The sequence below is a fragment of the Microtus pennsylvanicus genome, chromosome 1 (genome assembly GCF_037038515.1).
Source record: "Microtus pennsylvanicus isolate mMicPen1 chromosome 1, mMicPen1.hap1, whole genome shotgun sequence".
Classification (NCBI taxonomy): Eukaryota; Metazoa; Chordata; class Mammalia; order Rodentia; family Cricetidae; genus Microtus; species Microtus pennsylvanicus.
In genome coordinates, this window is record NC_134579.1 from 38,914,087 (window position 1) to 38,935,094 (window position 21,008).

The following is a 21,008-nucleotide window of genomic DNA, read 5'->3' on the forward strand; positions in this document are numbered from 1 at the left end:
TTATTTTCTTTCTGTTGTGCATAATCACCTATCTGCGTAGTTTAGGATCCAACTCTGGTATTTTCTGATTTGTGTCAGTTTTAAGTGGCTACATTGCTATACATATATCAAGATGAACTTTGAAAGTATATCTAGAGGGTTCAGTTAGCAGTGAGATGGTGGCTAAAGAGGAGCATATTTGATTTTCCAGTAAATATTACAAAATGGACTGCTAGAAAACTTGCATTGAAGTAAATGTATTTCTAGCTGTCTCTTTGCCTTGTTCCTTCTCCGTTGCCATCTTCCCACTGCCAAGCGTGTGTTTGTGCTTCTGATGGTCTTAGCTTCCTTCCTGAGCAAGGAGAGGAAAGTGGATAAGTACCTTGTGGTCTGTTTTATACTTCCCTGCGCACACACGGATTTATAATATAGAGAGTGGGACACACCAAAACCAGGAACCTAGGACTGTGTGTGCCAGTGTGCGGGAATGCAGCAGTATTGGGGGGCGTATTGTAGTTACAGTGCCTCCCTCAGAAAACCCGCAAAGCACTCCCGGAGTATTACGCTGAGCATCCTGGTGACAGAAGAGACGCGTGTAGAGCTGTTCACACAGAGGTAGTCACAAAAGGGAAAAGGTTCTGACTAGGGAGTGATAACCCGAGGACTTTACTACAGTTGACGGTGGCGTAACACACGATGTTTTCTTTGGCATTGTCTGTATTTTGAACTAATTACTGAAAGGCAATGGGAAGGGTCTGGGGAGATAACCCAGTCAGTCAGTAAAGTGCTTGATCCTGAGTTCAATCCCATCTGCCACTTAAGAAAATTACTGTGCTGGCTATTACTTAGGGTTTCCATTGCTGAGGTAAAACACCGTGACCAAAACGACTTGGGGAGGAAGGGGTTTATTTCACCTTCCAGCACTCAGGTCATACTCCGTCACTGAGGCAGGAACTCAAATAGAAGCTGTGAGGGGTGCTGCTTACTGGCTTGCCTTTCATGGCTCGCTCAGCCTGCTTTCTTATAGGACCCAGACCCACCCTGCAGAGATGGTACTGCATATAGTGATCTGGCCTTCCCGCCTCAATCATCAGTAAGAAAGCTGACTGCATGCGCGCTCAGACAGGTTACGGGGAATTTTCTCAGTGGAGGTTTTCTCTTTCAGAATTACTCTGCTAAGTTGTGATAAAACTAGTTAGCAGAGTGGCCTATGCTGGAAATCCCAGCAGCCAGAATGCAGAGACAAATGGTTTTCATTGGCCAGCCAGCCTGGTCTGCTTAGTCAGCACCACGCCAGTGAAAGCCCTGTCACCAAAAGAAAGGTGGTTGTGCCAGGCATGGTGGCGCATGCCCTTAACCCAGCACTCGGGAGGCAGGAGGCAGGAGCAGGCGGATCTCTGAGTTCAAAGTCAGCCTGGTCTACAGAGGGAGTTCCAGGACAGCCAGGGCTACACAGAGAAGCCATATCTCAAAAGCAAAGAGAAGAAAGAAGAAAAGAAAGGTGCTTGTGAATGGGAGTGGCGAGGCCAGATGGGTTGACCGGGAAAGGAACTGGCTGGCGAGTATGGCAACGCAAGTTCAGGAGCCACAGAATGGAAGGGTAGACCCAATTCTTATCTGCGCCCCTGCCTCTGCCTGGCACCCGCACACATGTAAAAATAAATGGGCCTGGAGAGGTGGCTCAATAGTTAAGAGCACTCGCCGCTTTTCCAGAGGACCTGCATTTGTTTTCCCAGCACCCACGTCAGGTGGCTCACAACTGCTTGTCACTAACTCCAGGGAATCCAGTGCTCTCCTGCCTCTACAGGCATCCCCACACATGGCATACTCTGACACACACGTGCACACTAATAAAAATAAAAATATTTTAATAAGAAGGGAATCAATTACTATGAAAAATAAAAGTGTAGTTGGCTTCTGAGGGTTGATAGCAGGGGTTATCCCCTGACCTCCACAGGCGCTTTTGCACACTCACGTGCCCTCACAGGAACACACATATGCAAAAGAGTGAGGATCATTTATAATTATTGACCCTAGGTACTGTAATTATTTTTTCTTACATTAGAAAAACAAAATTAGAATGTTGGGTTGTTTTTTTTTCATGAAAAAAAAAATGTGTCCCTGATGTATTGCAGGTTGAATTCAGTGTTATTTTTTATTTAAAAATCAGAAACTGACTAAGGCGAGGAGCGTGGCCTCCTTTGCTTCGAGAGATGCTGATTGACAGGCAGATCGTAGCTGTGTTCTTTTTACCAGAACTCTTCAGTATGCGCCCTCAGTAGTCTGACCTGACTTTCCTACCGTAAGATTGTTGTTCCTAATATTCCATAATACAGCCAGGAGGGTTAGAATGGCTTTTCTCTCTCTCCTGAGTTCAACACACACCAAACAATGTCAGGTTTCTTAGATGTGTTTGAGGTGCTAATGCCCCTGTTTAATGCTTTTCTTTCTTCCTAGATGAAATTGACAGTTCTTCAATGTCAGATGACGACAGAAAAGAGATCGTAAACATTCAGACCTGGATAAACAAGCCAGACATCAAGCATCATTTTCCCTGCAAAGAAGTCAAAGAAAGTGGACATATGTTTCCCAGGTACTTTTGAAAATGTCTTTAGAAATAAACTCGAATTGGGCGAAGTTGATATAAAAGTAATAGCAAGGGACTCTTACTCAAGTGCGAAAACACATAACTTCCTACTGTCAACTTGATTTAGGTGTCTCGGTTTTTAAAGTTTTTAAGTAACCTGTAGTTTGAAAATTCTGAGACAAAACATTGAGTACATTGAACGCCTCTCCTGGATATGCCGGATTTTGGCCTCCCTTCAGGGTCCCATAAATGTAACACACACTCGGGTCAGGAAGAAGCAGCTCCTCCTAAATGCGTCAGCACAGAACAAGTGCATTTTTATGTAATTCTAAAGTCATTACTTCATCTGAATGTTATTCAGTTGATGTTGCCCAACACTGAGACCCTGGAATTTTCAGTGTTCCCAAGTTGACTTGGCTAGTCTCCTTCCTCTTCTGGGGCCACCCTGCATTGTCCACCACTGCTTGGCTCATCCAGTGTATGTTCGGACATTACCTTCTCCCTGCAGACTTCACAGTTAGCTCGCAAAGCGCTTCACATTTTAGGCACGGCTGAGAGTTTGCCTTATTATTATGATAAAAGTGAGCTTTGGGGGTTTGCTGGTTTTGGTTTTTGTTTTTCAATCTATGCCAATTTTGTCTTTAGGATTTAGTTGCAGAATATTATAAATGTATACGGAAACCCAAAATTGCCTAGTGGCTTTTGATATTAGGCTATAGTGTGTAGTCAGAGAATACTTTGGGAATAGATAATTCTGTTCAAAATCTTGAGAATGGCAGGATAGTCCATTTGAGTTAAAAATTATTTATGTATATTGTACTGGATTTTTAACTATAAAACTCTTAAATAGTTGTGGTATTATTAACAAAACAATTTTGCATGAAATTAAAAATATGTAGCTTGTTTATAGAGTAGCTTCATAGATAACTCAGAAATAAATTCAAGAAAGTTGAATTTTCTTATAATTGGAGCTGTTGAAATAACATGTCTGCTTTGAATCACATTCATTTAAACCTTCTGTTTTTCAAGTCACCTGTTGGTTACTGCAACGCATATGTACTGCTTACGGGAGATTCTTTCTCGGAAAGGACTGGCTTACATCCAGTCCCGACAAGCACTAAATTCTGTAGTTAAAATTACCTCCAAAAAAAAACATCCTGAGCTGATTACCTTCAAGTATGGAAACAGCAGTGCTTCTGGGATAGAAATCCTGGCTATTGAAAGGTAAGTTTTTTTTTTATATATGATCTGAATGAATACAAGTCATTAAACAGTTTCCTTCTTGATTTTGGTGAGTGGTGTTGGAATAGGACCCTGAAGCCCTCCCCTCTAGGGACAGTACCCTTTGTCGTCTTCTTCCTAATACTTGTTCATATGTGGCTTCAACATTGGTGCATGATTTCACTAATGCTGTAGCAAATTTCAAAAACTTGTCGACACCAGGATCCTTAAAAATAATCTAGAGGAAAAAAAAATAATCTAGAGGTTGAGAGAGATGGCCGAGCAGATGAAGGCACTTGTTGCCAAGCCTGGCAACTGAGTGAAATCCCTGAGATCCACATGGTAGAGGGAGAGAACCAACTCTCCTGACCTCCACTTAACACTGCATGGCATGAGCACCCCCGATACAAAAATAAGCAAGTGTAACATAAAAATAAAACAATAAGAAATAAGGCAACTGTACACACTCTGCTTTGGGCTTGAGGCCTAGAGCTCAGGTCCCAGCACCCAGAAGCCATGTCCAGCAGTTCACAGATGCTGTACCTCCGCCTGCAGGACATCCCGCACCCTCTTCTGTTTCTGCGTACACAGACACACACACATGCACACATGTCTACCCACATAGTGGCATACAGGCAGACATGGTGCTGGAGAAGGAACTAAGAGTTCTACATCTTGATCTGCAGGCAACAGGAAGTAAACTGCGATACTGGGAGTAGCTTGAGCATAGGAGTTCTCAAAGCCCACCCCCATAGTGACACACTTCCTCCAACAAGGCCTCCTTTTGTTCACCATTTTCCTTCAAATCACCACAGCAGTGTTCCATTGGACACTTATTATATATACTTATTGGCAGTTTAGAGATTCTTAGCTGTGCACTATATGAAAAACCATATCACTTTGACTTTTAGATTTTCAAATAACGTTTTGCTTATCTGTCGAGGCAAGTTTGAGGGAGTACACAGGAGGGCATCTCTGCGAGCATCGGGGATCAAGGCAAGCTCCTCATCAGAGGTGACCTCTCAGCAGACCCTGAAGGGGAGGTGCTGTATTAATACATAGCTGTGTCTTTTCTCCCATAGGTATTTGATTCCGAATGCAGGAGATGCTACCAGAGCCATAAAGCAGCAGATCATGAAAGTGTTGGATGCTTTGGAAAGCTAACGTAAAAGAAAGCTATTTAAGTGAAATTAAGGCAACCAAGAGAAACATGAAAATATATTTCCTGACTCAATACCCTCAGAGACCTTTCATTTGCTCATGGGGTGCCTGAGTAGAGGGGTCTAATGCAAATTACTGTAATCAATCTTGGGATGGGTACACTTTTTAAAAAATTTCTTTTGCATCTTTGGTTTTATAAGATGATTTATTATAAAGGTCAGTTATTAAATGACTTTGAAGTAACTGGCCTTGTGCCCTATGGATCGGGGCACAGAATGCAGTTCTGTTTTGAAGAGCTGTTTTAAGAGACATGCATCCTTTTCAGGTTTGGAAACAGCCGTACACATCCATATTTGCAATGTCTTCACTGAAATTTAGAGAGTTAATTGCGACATTGGGTCTTGCTACAAAGAGCAATATGAGAAAATTAAAAGTATAGAGGAATAATTAGTTGACTGTTTCTATTCTTAAAAAGACTGAAGTCTGCTTCATGGAATGGATGGAGATGATAGCCAGCTCAAAACAGAGCCCATAGCTCTATAAGCTCTGAAGCATCAGTCTTACCTTCTCCACTCCAGTGGGGATTATTTGGTGACTAATTGCCTCACAGACTCTAATCTCCTTCCCAATGGTTGCTAAGAAACAGTTAACAGGATCAGAAGTAAGTAGGCATGTTAAGGTTCAGATTAGCATTTGGGGACAGGATTGTATCTGTAAAAATGTCATTGGCCTTTATTACTTGGTCCATTTGGTCTCGGATATTTCAGTTTATGTCATGAGATGATCACCTGTGACCACATTGATGTCCAGTTAAAAGACAGATAAATCAGCGAGCCATAGAAATTTCAGTGTTTTTCTATCACTTTCTAAACATTTTCTTTTGGTTTTGTCTTCTCAGTAAAATTTCAGTAGTTGGAACTATTTGTATTCTTTATCCCGCAAGCTGAGACAGCTGTTTTGCAGCTTGCTCAGGTTCATCTCTGTGGCCCATATCAGTCACATTTGATGAGGGATCCAGAAACAGCTTTGGGACCATGGGATGATTTTCATAAAATCTGTTTGAAAAATAGTAACTATAACCTGTCATGTCATAAAATGTAATAGATGCTCTCTAAGGGGTTGGTTGATAGAAATATCCAGATGTGCCCCACTAGTAGCCAGTTATTTTAATTTGCTTAATGGAAATCAAGTGAAATAAAGGTAACACAATTAAAAACTTTATCCTAATATCTAAATAAGAACAATTTATTTGAGTGGTTGAAGACATTTGCATGAAATTGCACCTGTGCAGTACTTGATATTCATAACACTTCCCCAACTGTTGTATTGCAGTTTTCCGTTTTCTTGACACCCTCTTTGAAATGTCCTAAAGTCTCATTTTTCAACCATCTCAGCTGTGGGACTTTTTTCATAATATTAATGTAAAGATGTTTGTGTTACTGTTTATAAATCACACCTGTAAATAAACTGATACAGTTTGCTCAAAACTTCTGTTCTCATCTTGTATCTTATCTGCAGATTAAACATTTCTGCTATATTCCTATTTCCGTTCATGTCCCTTAGGTATTTTAAAACTAATAACATTATTTGGGTACTGGGGTTAAAAAAAAGAAGACAGAGGCAAGAGGATCCCTTGAGCTCAGTAAGTAATGGTCCTGCACCTTTTCCTCCTCTCTTTACTGGGACAGATCAGTAGATCTAAAGGGACTCTGGCCAGCTTGGGCTTGGGCTTGGTGGGTGTTGCTCTGGCAGACCTTGTCCTCACCCATTCCTGCTTTGCTTTAAAAAAAAAAACACAACAACAACAACAAAATGTTAGATTACATTCCTAAAGTGGCCACTTCCTCCTCATGAGGCTAACTTGACTACCAAGGTTCAACTCTTAAAGTACTAAAGTACAATCAAAAGCCCCCTCTGGCTCACCTCATTAACATGCCCAATTAAAATTAAACATCTCACCCTAACGCAGGCTTTCCCCTTGTACCTTTACAAACTGCCATTCATCTGGGCACCACATCTGTCTCCTCTACCCAGAGGCAGTCCTTTGTCCCTCTGGAACAAATACTCCTGCCCCCTTTCCCTGGTTCTCTTCCCCTTCTCCCTCATCCTCTGTCTCTGCTGTTTCACTCTTATTCCCTGCCCTCTGTCCCTCTGGGCCAAATAAATCTTGTGCCGAGAACTTGGCCTTGGGGTTCCTAAACTGATACTTTCCCTTTAAAGATCCATCTCTGTAGACCTGCCTTTCTCTGGAATAGTTGTCATGGCTACCAGGTCAATGCATTTTCTAGTACAAGATGGAGATGGGGTGAATGTTATATCTGGATGAAATAAGGCCATACTGCAACCCACTCACACACACCTTCTTCCAGCTCATACATTCTTTACCTGTCTTCCACAGTGTCTCCAGGTTCTTAACAGAGCTGTAAAAGATGATTCTGTGAGCCCTTTGAGATATGATGTGGGTGCTGGGAACTAAACTGGAGCAGTAAGTGCTCTTAACCACTGAGCCATCTCTCCAACCCATGCACTGACCCTTTTAAATGGCTGTTTCTGGTTCATTCTTTTCCCCCAGAGATACCACACCCCAAAGTTTGTAAAAGCTCAACCCCCACTGGATGCTCTTTGGCCAAGGTTTCTTTTGGGGGATTTGATCTCCAGGCTTTCTGTTGTTTCTGTCTTGTCACAGCTCCATAATCCCCTTGCTTCCACGCTCTGCAAATGTGACAAGGTACGCACTTTGACCCCGACCACTGGAAACATTAGAAAGCGGGGTAGCTGGGTATGGTACACTACTCAGTCCCTGCATTCAGGAGCTAGAGTATGAGGAGTAAGAGTCGAGGCGGCTCAAAGCTACATACTAAATTAAAAGGCCTGGGTTACAGGAGACCCTGTCTGAAAAGCAGAAGAGCCCAAACAAATGAAAACAAACAGCAATGGGGCTGGAGAGAAGGCTCAGCGGTTAAGAGCACTGGCTGTACTTCCAGAGGTCCTGAGTTCAATTTCCCAGCAACTACATGGTGGCTCACAACCTTCTATGATAAGATCTGGTGCCCTTTTCAGGCCTGCAGGCAGAACAACTGTATACAAAATAAATAATAAATCTTAAGAACCCCTGTGTGGTGATATTTAAAAAAAACAGCGAATTAAATAATAAATACAAACGTCAAGACTTAGAATACCGCCTAGCACCAACTCTCCATCTCCTCCGGCTCCTTGGAGCAAGCTTCTAAAGTCCAGTTAGCCTAAACCAACCAGGTGCACCTCCTTAAGCCTGACAGCAGGTAGCAGTCATTACCTCGGCCACTGCTGTGATCCAACCTGAAATTTCAGTTCTTTTTGCCACATAAAGAGTCTTTCTACCCAAAAGGGACCACTCCTTAACCATTTATGGCACAGCACCATCATGTAGGCCCCTCCTCTTTGCCCTAGGTTCTGGAGGTCCTATTTAAAGAATTTCTAATTATCTCTTTCTTTTTGATGTAGTCAAGCGCAAAGAGTGAGCCATTTTTAGGGCAGAGCCGAGGCAAAGATGTAGTTCAGTGGTAGACAGGTGCTGAACATGTTCAAGCCCGATCCTTACTCAACCAGCATAACGACAGAGCCCAAAACAGCAGCAAACCCAAACACCTAGGGCCCCAAACTCAACGAGGCCCCGCCCCTCGGCCCAGCTCTTGGCCACGCCCCTTCTGCACGCTGCTCAGCCCCGCCTACCACGTTCCGCCAAGGGATTGACTCCTCGCCTCCCGTCGCTCCTGGAGCTCCGAAGAAGAGCTATGGCTAGTAAGTGGTTCGCGGCCTGGTCGTCGAGCTCCCCGCGGGAGCGGAGGTTTCGGTGCGGCGGTGCAGAAGAGCCGGCTGGGCCCTTGCGTCCCCCGGCCCGCCTTGCCGGTGGCTCAGGTCGCGGGTGTCCGCGGCTCGGAGCCGGGGCTGCTCCGGGAAGCCCGGGGTTGTGGGGCCGCGAGCCGTGCAAGCACAGGCCTCCGGGCCAGGCGTCCTGCCCCGTGGGAGCCCAGAGCTGTGGGGTGGATGGTGCTTTCAGATTTAGTGGCCCTAACTCCTTCGCCTAACAGGATGGCTAGTCGCATCTCAGTTCACAGTTCATCTGTTAGCTTCATGTGCCACTGAGTCCAGTGACTTGGTGCGGACTTCCCACTGCTGTGTTTATTGACCCGGCGTGCTCATTTAAATGTGGTTCCCACATTGGGCCCTTCACTCGCCGTGTTTTGCGTCCCTCCCCTTGGGTCATCGTTCTTGCAAATTTACGAAGATTATTAGGGCAGCCAGGGATCTCCAAAGTCATTATTATCGTTCCTTGAGAAGGTAAAGCAACAAGTGGAAGACCCCAGTGGAGGGTTTTCCCTGCTCCAGCCTGCAGAGGGCGCTGTCCACCAGCCCCAAGCCTGGCTGGGGCCCTTGTCCCTAGAGTGACTTGTGGGAGAGTGGACGATAGAAGCAAAACCGTAGTGAGTGAGTTGTAGCCTCCCTTCAGAAGCATAGACAGCCAGCTTCCTAGGTTTAGGAAGACCATAGTGACTTTGTGTGAACTGTGGTTGTCACAGCTCAAGGTGTGTTAACCTGAAAGTAATGGCGGGTTTTGGGTTCTTTTAATTCAGATCTGTTCAGCAAGAGATAATCAGGACTAAATGTAGCTTCTTACCATATATATTTAGGATAAATGAAAAAATGAGAGATCGTAGTTTTTATACTTTAAACGATCATTTTGGCCTTCATCAGAAGCCAGGTTTTGTCAGTGTGATCTGTCCTTTAGATTGTCAGTAGTTGTGACGATCAGAACCATGTCCAAACATTGCCGGACGCCCTGTTTGAGAATCCTGGGTCTGGCTGAACGAAGTGGGCAGATCTGATGACCGTCTCCTTCTGTCTTTGTCCTCAGCTTTCCGATTGGCCCTCATCCAGCTTCATGTTTCTGCCATTAAATCAGATAACGTTTCCCGGGCTTGTAGCCTAGTACGGGAGGCAGCAAAACAAGGTGCCAAAGTAGTCTCCCTGCCGGTAAGTATGGGGACAGCCAGCCTTTTTTAGGAGCCGTGGACCTGCCTCAGTGGTGTTTGCCAGCGGTGGTGGTGGTCCTCGTGTGCCCCAGCTCCAACCATGTCTTGTTCCGTGTGTGTCTCCTCTGTCACAAAAACGAGCAGAGATCTTAATCCTAAAATGTCTAACATTGTTACAGTTCGAACAGGATCACCTACTATGTTCAGATGAGGAAAACAAGGTTTGAGGAAATTACCTAAAGATAACACTTTCAGGGCCTGTATGCCGACTTTGTTCCTTACATAGTTAAAGCTTTCTTTTGTCATGTTTAAGGTCAGACCATGTTGTTTCGGCATTGTTTTGAAAAATTGTTTTGGCTTTAGTTGGAGATTGTATAAAATTTGGTGGTCAGTACAGGGTCAGCTTTGGAGTTCCTGGATAAGCAGTAATCTTTAACAAAAGGAATCTTGTTAATCGTGTGTGTGTGTGTGTGTGTGTGTGTGTGTGTGTGTGTGAGAGAGAGAGAGAGAGAGAGAGAGAGAGAGATAGAGAGAGAGAGAGAGAGAGAGAGAGACCAGAAGTCAGTCTTTGATGTCATTCTGTAGGACCAATTCAGTTTTTCCTCCCGCCCTCCCTCCCTCCTCCCTTCTTTTCTTTCTTTTTTTGAGACAAAGTTTCTTTGTGTAGCCATGGCTGTCCTGAACTCTCTCTGTAGATCACACTGACCTTGAACTCAGAGATCCACCTGCCTCTGCCTCCTGAGTGCTGGGATTAAAGGTGTCAGAGAACTGTTGAAGACAGACGTGTGTTATATATATATATATATATATATATGTGTGTGTGTGTGTGTGTGTGTGTGTGTGTGTGTGTGTGTGTGTGTGTGGTTGTCTTTCTTGGTGTCTGTGACCCAGCCCTGTCTTTGTTTCATCCTCATCCACTTTTCCCGTCTGTAAGGGACACCAAGGATCAAAGGATAGCGCCAAAGCGGGATTAGGGACAGCTTGGTGCACTGAAGCCGCTGCACTTCTGTGGCTTTCCAAACTTTTTATTCATAAGTTTTGTTGCTTTATGTAATCAGTATAATTTTGAACTCCAGAGTTCATCTCAGTATTCAAAATCACTGAATAGACCTGATTTATAGTGTGCCTGGATGCCCAGGAACTGGCCTGGGTCACCAGAATGATTTGTTTCCTCTGTCCTCCCCGGGGTAATTAATTGCCTATCTGCCTTTGATTGCATATTGTGTAGCCCTAGGCCTTTTCCTGATTGTGTTTTAACAGCTCACACCCGACAAGAGTTGGAAGCTCCGCGTTTCCACTTTTCCACAGAATTTTAAACGCTTTGCCCTTTTTCTCCTCTAACAAAAACCCAGGAGTGCTTTAATTCTCCGTATGGAACAAACTACTTTCCTGAATACGCAGAGAAGATTCCTGGCGAGTCCACCCAGAAGCTTGCGGAAGCAGCAAAGGAGAATGGCATTTATCTCATCGGAGGTAACTTCTTCCATGTGGTGTAACATGTAAACAGTAAAAGCATTAGGGTGATGTTTGTTACACCTAAACTAATACATTTCAGCCCTTGGAAAGCAGAGGCAGAAGGATGGTAAATTCAAGATCAACCAGGGGTACACTTCAGGATGCACCAAGTGTAAAAACTGCAAGTTCAGCGTGGTTGTGAGCAGAATTTCCCCACTTAGATTAATCTCCTCCACAAGAGATGGCTGTACTTTAACGAGGAGTTAAGTTAGTTATGTATGCAAGAGGCCTAGTAGACAGCATAGGAAGAATCACACCGACCCGGTCCTGATGAATTCCCCTGTAAACAGAATGCCTAGATCCGGTGTGGCCAGAGAGACCTCACCTCTGTTCCGTGTGCTGATTCAGGGTAATTGAACAGGTGGTATCAGTGCACAGGTGTGTGTGGAATTAGTTCTGTGATGCAGAAAGGCTTGGGTCTTAACTTTATCCTGGGGCCTCAGGATTCAGTGCTGTTGAAAGATGATGAATCTGAGCAAATGGGGCCCTCCTGATTTTGCTCTGACGTTACATATTAACTGTTGCACAATGCCATGGTTGAATTTCAGGGGCAGTTTGGTGATATTTTAAACCGTCCTCTGACATCTGGCCTAATTATAGCTTATCAATAATTTGGAGTTTAATCCCTGAAAGAATATCAAGGGGGAAAGAATGCTTAGTTACTGGACCCAAATGCCTGTTTCCTAAGTGTTTACTTAGTATCACAAAGCTATTGGCCTGTTCCTTTTTGTTACCGTTTGGCGTGACTATGTATTTCTCTCGAGGAAAGGCTCCATCCCTGAAGAGGATGCTGGGAAGCTGTATAACACCTGTGCTGTGTTTGGGCCTGATGGGAGTTTATTGGTAAAGCACAGGAAGGTCAGTAGAGGGTGCACAAATCTCATCACCTTTCATTTTCTGTTTCTTGCTAGGATGTAGAAATTATAATTCATCTTTAGACTACTGGTTTGTATGTAGCAACGCTGCTGAATTTACTCCTCAGTTCTCCTCATTTAATTCCGATTATATAATCTGAGAAAAACAGCTTCATCCTCTCTTTCCCCTACTTCCATATTTCGGTCCTTTCTCTTGTTGCTTCATGTGGGATCTCAGGAACACCATTAAATAATAGGGGTGCTTATCTTATCTCCCGCCCCGGAGTGAACATGTTCGCCCTTGTGCCCTGAATATGATGGTTGTTTTAGGGTTCTTTAGTATGACTGTTAGATGAGAAGAGTCCTGCTGTCTTGTTTTTTAAAGTCATGGTTGTTGGAGACATTCACCAGTTACAGGCTTGAGGTCCCTCAGTGCTGGAGTGCTTTCGTAGCCTGGGTGAGGCGTGGTGACAGTTGAGTCACTGTCTGCCACCTCCTCTCAGCGTAAGTTTACTAACAACACTCAGCAGACATCCTTGGGGTCCTGTGCCTGTTTCTTTTGCTAATGTAATGAATTACATCAGTTGATTTTCTGATATCAAGCCACATTTGCTTTCCTGGGGAAAAAGCTCATTTTAGCTAGGTGATGGTGGCACACGCCTTTAATCCCAGATCTTGGGAGGCAGAGGCAGGCGGATCTCTGAGTTTGAGGCCAGCCTGGTCTATAGAGCAAGTTCCAGGACAACCAGGACTACACAGAGAAACCTTGTCTTGGGGAGGACAAAAACAAAAAGACTTTATTCGGAGGGGATGCATTACTGACTTTGCTTTGTAAAATTTTACCTGGATCTTATTTTTGTTTTGAGACAAAATCTTTCTTTGTAATTAGGCTGGCTTTAAATGAAATTAAAGTGGTCCAGACTGGCCTTGGACTTGTGGCAATCCCCATGTCTGAGCATCCTTAGTTCTAGGATAAGTTCTTAGTTATAGTATGTGCCACCATCCCACTTACCTGTTTTTAAATGCTGCTCATTCTTTTTGTTTTCTTTGTTGTTGGTGTTTTGGTTTTTTTTTGTTTTTGTTGTTTTTTTTTTTTTTTTTTTTTGATACAGGGTCTCTACATAGCCCTGGCTATTCTTGTAGACCAGGCTGGCTTCAAACTTACAGACATACAGCTGTCTCTGCCTCCCAAATGTCTTTTCCTCTTTTGCCAGTTTTGTCAGTTTAATTCTGATTCTGGGAAATCTTCCTTAGCCTTTAGAGTGAGTAAGAGCAACACATTACACTCCATGAGGAGCCTGCACAGCTTCCACAGCTGCAGAAAGCAGGTTACAAACCAAACACCATTTCCCCATTTCCTGTAAATAGAATAGTATAGAATAGTAAGATCGGAAACCTCTTCCTTCTGAGACTGGAAACAAAGAGGATTTAATGCTATTATTTAACTACAAGATTACTTAAACTTACTATTTAATACTATGCCTGAAATCTCACACAGCAATAAGATAGGGGCTTGGATGTCAGGCAGCTGGTAGGGGCAGTGTGGGCAGACTGGGGAGATGTTTGTATTGTCAGTCTTGAGAATTTCCATATCTGAGCCGCTGCTGCAGGGAGGCCTGTGGGAAAGGGGTAATAACCAATCGATTATGTATGATGCAGATCCATCTGTTTGACATCGATGTTCCTGGGAAAATTACATTTCAAGAATCTAAAACATTGAGTCCTGGTGATAGTCTCTCCACATTTGATACTCGTACGTACCACATAAGTTTGCCTCTTATAGTAGTAATCCCAGAAAAGAGCAGGTACTTTTCCTTTTATGTCTGTCCCCAACTCTTTCATATTTCCTTACTAGAAGTTCAGAATGGAGTCTAGAAAGTTTGAACAGAATGGAAACCCATTTTGGCATGATACTTCTCTTCCATTGGGTTACAGCTGCCTGACCATAGCATCCAGAGTGTTCCTGTTGGGCCACGGTCGATGCACCCTACTTAGATAATGTAAATTACTCACAAGGAACTTCCCACAGCTGTCCTGAGATGATGTCCCAATAGGGTTGAACATACAAATGGTCTCTGTGTAGGAGTCCTGTGTTGATTCTTCCCTGTCAGTGTTCTGTGATCAGAGGTTTACCCTTCTGCCCCATGCTACAGGAGACTCACTTCTCATGTGTGCATCTTCTGTTTGGAAACAGCTTACTGCAGAGTGGGCCTGGGCATCTGCTACGATATGCGCTTTGCAGAGCTGGCACAGATCTACGCGCAGAGAGGTGAGACAATACTACACACTACACACGGGTTAGGAAGCTCCTGGGAGGTCTGATTCTGGGATGGTCCTGTGGCAAGAAGGGAGCCCTTAACAGAAAATTGCCCAAAAAAGAAAATCACAAAACATTTGCACAAATGCCCAAAATCTCAGATGTAGATGTATTCATGGTCAGCTCTTCACACCAGTTTGCTAAACAGACTTCCGCTGATGATATGGTTTGAGGGGGTATGACCTCATACACTGTGTAGCTAAGGCAGAAGCTTGCTCCCGAATATCCTCTCTGCGCTGTGAATCCCTCCTATCACTGTGTTATGTGGAGCCCACTGGAAACGGATTTCAGTGAATGAGCCAGGTCAGGAGACCCGAGTTCTGGTTCTCGCTTCTTGCCCTTAGTCGGCACAGCACTTTGATCAATCATTTTCCCCCTCTGAAGAGGTGTGGGTTCTGGTTCCCTCCGAACTGCTCCGAGGGGGGATTAAGGAGAAACTTACAAAGTACATCTCATGGCGTTCAGCACATCCCAGTAGCCTGGGGGTTACTAGGCTGAAACCGTTGGCACCTAACTAGTGCCTTGGTCCGGATGATTTGAGAGCTGCTTAGCAGATGAGGTGTGTGCATTCTGGGCTTCACAGCGTCTGGAGCTGTATTGTTCCAGTCAGTCGGAAGATCACATGACACACTTCTCCACTGTGTGGTGCTGACCCTCTGGTGTTGAGCAACATGTTGATTACAGCGCTACTTTTTAAAACGGAAGGCACAAGTTCTGACGTCACTCATCGTCTCGGTTTTCTCCCGGCTGTACTTTATAGGAACAGCTCTGTACTTCAGAGCCGTATTTGGCTCCTTTACAGACTGACCTCCTTCTGTATATGGAAAAGTTTGTTTGGCTTTGTTGGATAAGGAATAAAGGGAGGGACCAGAGTCCTCAAGTGTTCACCATTGCTTTTTGTCTTTCACGCCTGGAGGCTGTCAGCTCTTGGTGTACCCTGGAGCATTCAATTTGACCACTGGACCAGCCCACTGGGAGTTGCTCCAGCGAGCCCGGTAAGAAAGGACCCAGGCGTCTCACTGCTGATGGAAGTATCAGCCTTAAATGGAATTCTGCCCTTGACACAACCAGCCCTGGCATCCAAATGCACTTAAGACAGGTGAATCTTCAGAGAGCTCTGCTGGGTACCAACTCCAATGCCATAGCAGTGCCCTCAAAAGATGCTAGGGTTAGAGGGCCATGCTACCATTGCCATTCCTGGCTTATAAGATCAGTTTTAGATTGTACATGTGCCTTTTTCTCTTTTCCTTTGTGTTTGTGTGTGTATGTGCACACGCACACGTGTGTGCCTGGACTATTTCACCAGCCTTGTGACCTCCAGTTCCATGCATTTGCAATGGCTAATGCCATTCTGTTGTACATAGGTCAGCGAAGACACAGGGTATTCCTATTTCTTGGCTGTGGTGAATAGCCCAGCATACTGGGGTTCAAATGGTTTCTTTTCATGTGCTGTTCTGTTTTGCTTGGATTTATAACTTTTAGTAGGATTTCCGGACCGCATGTTGTCTTTAACTTTGGGGGAAACTATTGCTTTCCTCAATGGCTGTTCTAACCTACAGTCCCACTGGTGGCTTTCTTCCCCACACCCTCACGGGGATTTGTTACCCTTAGGCTTCTTGATACTAGCCATTGGAACTAGAGTGACGCGTGGTCACCGTGGTTTCGAGTTGCATTTGCCTGATGGCTAGTGATAGTGAGCATTTAAAATATTTATGTTGGCCATTTGTGTTTGTCAGCTGTCTATCATGGTGACATAGGACGGGAAGTTTATCTTGGTTCTGCGTGCAGAGGTTTCATTTCACACTTGGCTAGAGTGTCGTGGAGGCCTTTTTTTCCCAGGCAGAAAAAAAGAGGCGGGGCTGGAGTCCACGTGCTCTTCAAGGGCCTCTCACTTCCTCTAAGTTACACACCTCCCTTCCCAGCTGTGGGCTGAGGTCAGATGCCCTGTGGTAGACATTCAGGCTCCGAATTTTAACACCATTTGTGGGCTTCTCTTTAATACCTAGTTAGCTCTGTTGCTCTCCCAGTAAGTAGCCCAGGCTGACTTGAACTTTGACTCCCTTAGCTTCAGCCTCCCGACTAGTGTCCTTAGATATGCTTCACCATGCTTTGATTTTTTTTTGCCATTTTCAAACTGGGTTATCTTATGATATTGTTAAGCATTGTTATTATGTATTTGTATATATTTCTTCATTCTGGAGGTTTTCTTTCCATTCTTGGTACCTTCATTTGCTGTATAGAAGCATCTTCTTTTGATATAATCCCATACTGCCTAGTTTCGTGTGTTTTATTCCCCAAAATTGTTGCTCATTCTAAGGTCCAGAAGCCTTTCCCTGTGTTTTCTGCTACTGTTTTTTGTTTGTCTTTAAAAAAAAAAATAACCGCATACACTTGGGTAGAAACATATTGCAAGTCTACAATGTGTAAGGTATTTGCTTTCTGTCTGCTGAATACAGGGCTGTTGATAATCAGGTGTACGTGGCTACAGCCTCTCCTGCCCGGGATGACAAAGCCTCGTATGTGGCCTGGGGACACAGCACTGTTGTGGATCCTTGGTGAGTGTGTTTTAGGCTGAGCTCAGCTGGAAGTTGAAAGATGACACAGGATCACCTCCCCTGCAACTGCTCCTTCCTTTTACGCACAAATTCCGCTGGGTATGAGGGAGGCTTTCACTTGCCCTCCACGTGAGAAAGAAACCATCCTGCTTGCCAGATGGAGTCCTTGGCCTTTGTCCCCTTCTGCTTGTCTTGGCAGCAGCAGTGGGGTAGGCAGTTGGTTTAGTAAGAGATTTCAGAATTCTTAGTTAGCTTTTAGCTAAAATTTAGGCTGAATGACTGGTCCTGCGATAGGAATGAGAAACTAGGCAAAAACATCACTCCCCATGTAATGATTAGACAGGAAGGAGGTAAAGCAATGATTCTCAATCTGTGGGTCTCGATCCTTTTACAGGGTCTCATATCAGATACCCTGTGTGCCAGATATTTACATTATTAATGATTCCTAACAGGAGTAAAATTACAATTATGAAATAGCAACAAAAAAGGTTTTATGGCTGGGGGTCACCGTAACATAAGGAACCATATTAAGGGGTTGCAGCGTTAGGAAGGTTGTTTAGACATAGGAAGTCCAAGGAACCCCCACCTCCATCCAGGTCTAGTAAGTTGAGCATCCAAACTGCCTAGGCTCTCACAAAGCCAGTACTTGCAGTAGGATCAGAAACCCATTGCCATTGTTCTTGAGTTCTCAGTATTCCTCATTGTCCGCTATGTTCAGCTAGTCCGGTTTTATCCCAGGCTTTTTCAGACCCAGGCCAGCTGGTCTTGGTGAGTTCCCAACAGAACATCCCCATTGTCTCAGTGTGTGGGTGCACCCCTCGCGGTCCTGAGTTCCTTGCTCGTGCTCTCTCCTTCTGCTCCTGATTTGGACCTTGAGATTTCTGTCCGGTACCCTTACCACTTTTATGGGCTAGTCTTTCCCTCCAATCTGAAACTGAAACTCATTAGTATAGGAAGCCAGGGATCTCAGCTACAGGGTAGAGGTGCTAGTACAGTGGTTCTCAATGTTCCTAATGCTGAGACTTAATGCCTCATGTTGTGGTGACCCAACCATAAAATCATTTTCATTACTACTTCATAACTAATTTATCTGTCTTCCTATTGTCTTAGGTAACCCTTGGGAACAGGACATCAAATCCCAATGGGCTAATGACCTACCTATAGGTTGAGAACCCTAGTAGACCAGGCCCAGCCACACTAAGGTCAGGTGTGGCAGCAGCTGGGAGGGCACGAGGAACTGATGGAGACCCTCCTTGGCAGTTCCTGTTGGTTACTGGTAGCTCTTCTCCCACTTATAATCATAGACTAGCTATTGTTTTCTAGCAGTGCAGTTTATTAAATACATTCCATACTTTCCTCACTAAGCCTCACAGGGCTCTTACTTCCACAGGATGTGCCTGCCACAAGTTCACAATATAACAAACCCTGAATTCATACTGTTTTCTTGTTTTAGATCTTAGAATCTCTTGTTAGACAGAGGAAAATATTAAGAACTTGATTATCACCTGGTGTCAGTGAATCTCAATCTATTCTCCATCTCCTCCAGGGGACAGGTCCTAACCAAAGCTGGCACTGAGGAAATGATCCTGTACTCAGACATAGGTAAGACCTGCACAGCTGTGGTCCAGGTTTCTGGTGTCTCCACAGCTGAGGCCACACCTACAGCTGGTTCTGAGGACAAGCTCTGGGGCTCTGTCTCCCTGGGCTTTTTTGAATTGACTCCAAGACCAATGCCAGGTCAACAGCATCCAGACAAGGCCAATGTTGCTGATTCATTTTTTAGTTTGCCGAAGACATCTCATTGCTTAGTAACGAGTTCATCATGCATGTTCCTGTTTTTGCAGACCTGAAGAGGGTGGCTGAAGTTCGGCAGCAAATCCCCATTTCAAAACAGAAAAGAGCAGACCTTTATGCAGTGGAGGCAAAGAAGCCCTGAAGTTTGTGCCTAAAATGTCTCTATGCTCATATACGCTATACGACGATCAACTTTACTAAATCTTTTTTGGACAGTGCTGGGAATTGATCCCAGTCTTACACATGTTCATTCTTCCACTGATATGTATCAGAACCTCCTCATTGAATTAAAATTTTTCTTTATCTGCTTGGTAACAATATTCCAGCTCTTCTGATAAAGAACTACTTAGGCTGGTGATTCTTGGGCATTTCAGTCTTAAGATTCTTTTGCACAATACAAACTGAAGATTAAGCATTTTTGTATGTATAGCTAGTGGTGAGCTGGTCATGGTATGATACTCAACTGTCTGAGAAAATGTACTTTTGTAGGAACACTGATTTTCATGGTGCTAATATCCCATTAACATGACATTTTCAAAATATTTTTATTAAAATTATTTTCATACAATATTTTGATATTTTCCCCTTCCCCACTCATCCAACTTTGTTCTTTTTTCAAAAACAAAAAATCTCTACAAAAATGAAAATCAAAATCAACAAGCAAAAGACCAATAAGACAAATAGAAAAAAAAAGTACACAGACACACAAACCAATGGAGTTTAACACGCCACTTCTGAACAGTAACAGATGTGCAGGTGGCTCTGTGACCTGTATGTACAACACTGCTCTAACACACGCCTGATTCAATGCATAATGGTTACTTACCATACTGGTAAATCAAAACTTTTAATATCCATGTTATATACATATATATGTATATAGTATACATGTATATAGTATGTATTGTGGTTACTCACAGAAGAGTAACATCAAGTGACTAAAAGAATGAAATATATGATTTGGTAAAATTTGGTACACAAATACAACATTTTTTAAAATATCAGTCAAGAAAACAAGTACGTGTACTGCCACCAGAAGTTTCCCTATAAGCTTTAAAAATATTTATTATTCATGTTTTTGTGTGTGTTATGTGCAGGTGCTCTCAGAAGCCCGGGGCTGGAGTTAGAGGTATTCATGAGCTATCCACTGTGGGTGACAGGAGCTGAATTCAGGTTCTCTCCCAGAGAACGGAGAGCAATAAGCACTCTTAACCATTGGGCCATGTCTTCAACCCCTCCCTACAATCTGGTAACCTCTCTAGCTATTCAATCATCGATAAGCTTTACCTCCATAGAGTTTTTGAATTTTCTAGAATTATGCAAAAAGTGAATTACAACTTGGTGCTTTCATTGATAGTTTATCTTACCTATGCATCAGTGATCTAGTCCTTGTTGATGGACTTGTGTTCTTCCTGGCTTTCCAATCAAAGAGTTAGAAACAAGGTTTTTCGTGTCTAAAGGAGTGCAATGGTAGGCTCAGGTATCTGCCACTGTCTTCCAAAGTGGTCATACCATTTTACACAGCTCCCAACAACTGTATGAGTTCTAGCTGTCCCCTACTCCCTTTCCTCATCACTTAGTATGGTTATATTTTTATTATGCTTTCCCTTTTTGGAGATGGTGTCTTATTATGTAGCCTCCACTGGCCCTGAACTTGGGATTCTTACATGAGCCTCCCCAGTGCTGGGATTATAGGCACAATGTCATGACTAGCTTCTTCACTGTAAATATTTATTTCTTGGGCTGGTGAGATGGCTCAGTGGGTAAAAGAACTCGCTTTGCAGGCCTGATAACCCGAGTTCAATCCTTAGAACTGATGTGGAAGGAGCCGATTTTGGAAAGTTGCTTTCCACATGTAGGCCTCATACAATGAGAAAAAGAAAATTGATTTAATGACTGATACTAACATCCTTTCACGTGTATCTTTGGTGAACTACCAGTAGATACCTTTTGCCCATTATTTATGGTTTTACTTATCCAAGTGTTAAGTTGCTTATATATTTTGATATAAAT

General features: G+C 43.7%; 2 protein-coding genes across 3 annotated transcripts in view; both read left to right on the plus strand.

The window, feature by feature from the left end:
- The window catches only part of Tbc1d23 (TBC1 domain family member 23), a 63,372-nt gene extending 56,882 nt beyond the window's left edge, over positions 1-6,490 (plus strand). The window contains exons 17-19 of one of the 2 annotated variants that reach the window (XM_075961950.1): positions 2,437-2,572; positions 3,596-3,790; positions 4,870-6,490. In XM_075961950.1, coding sequence (XP_075818065.1) covers positions 2,437-2,572; positions 3,596-3,790; positions 4,870-4,951 — 413 coding nt within the window. In that variant the 3' untranslated portion in view covers positions 4,952-6,490. The remainder of the gene's footprint in view (positions 1-2,436; positions 2,573-3,595; positions 3,791-4,869) is intronic. The other variant, XM_075961959.1, reaches the window with a different exon arrangement.
- Positions 6,491-8,665: 2,175 nt separating this feature from the next.
- Positions 8,666-19,315, plus strand: Nit2 (nitrilase family member 2). The gene is made up of 10 exons (XM_075961986.1): positions 8,666-8,728; positions 9,843-9,961; positions 11,313-11,433; positions 12,245-12,333; positions 13,989-14,082; positions 14,524-14,598; positions 15,563-15,641; positions 17,103-17,201; positions 18,748-18,803; positions 19,046-19,315. Exons 1-10 carry the CDS (start codon positions 8,722-8,724, stop codon positions 19,135-19,137), a joined length of 831 nt encoding a protein of 276 aa, XP_075818101.1. The 5' UTR covers positions 8,666-8,721; the 3' UTR covers positions 19,138-19,315.
- The last annotated feature ends 1,693 nt before the right edge of the window (positions 19,316-21,008 follow it).

Coding starts and splice junctions, on each gene's coding strand:
- Nit2 (XM_075961986.1), top strand. Junction 12,334..13,988: donor TATTGGTAAAGCACAGGAAG/GTCAGTAGAGGG, acceptor TGTATGATGCAG/ATCCATCTGTTTGACATCGA. Junction 14,083..14,523: donor TCTCTCCACATTTGATACTC/GTACGTACCACA, acceptor GTTTGGAAACAG/CTTACTGCAGAGTGGGCCTG.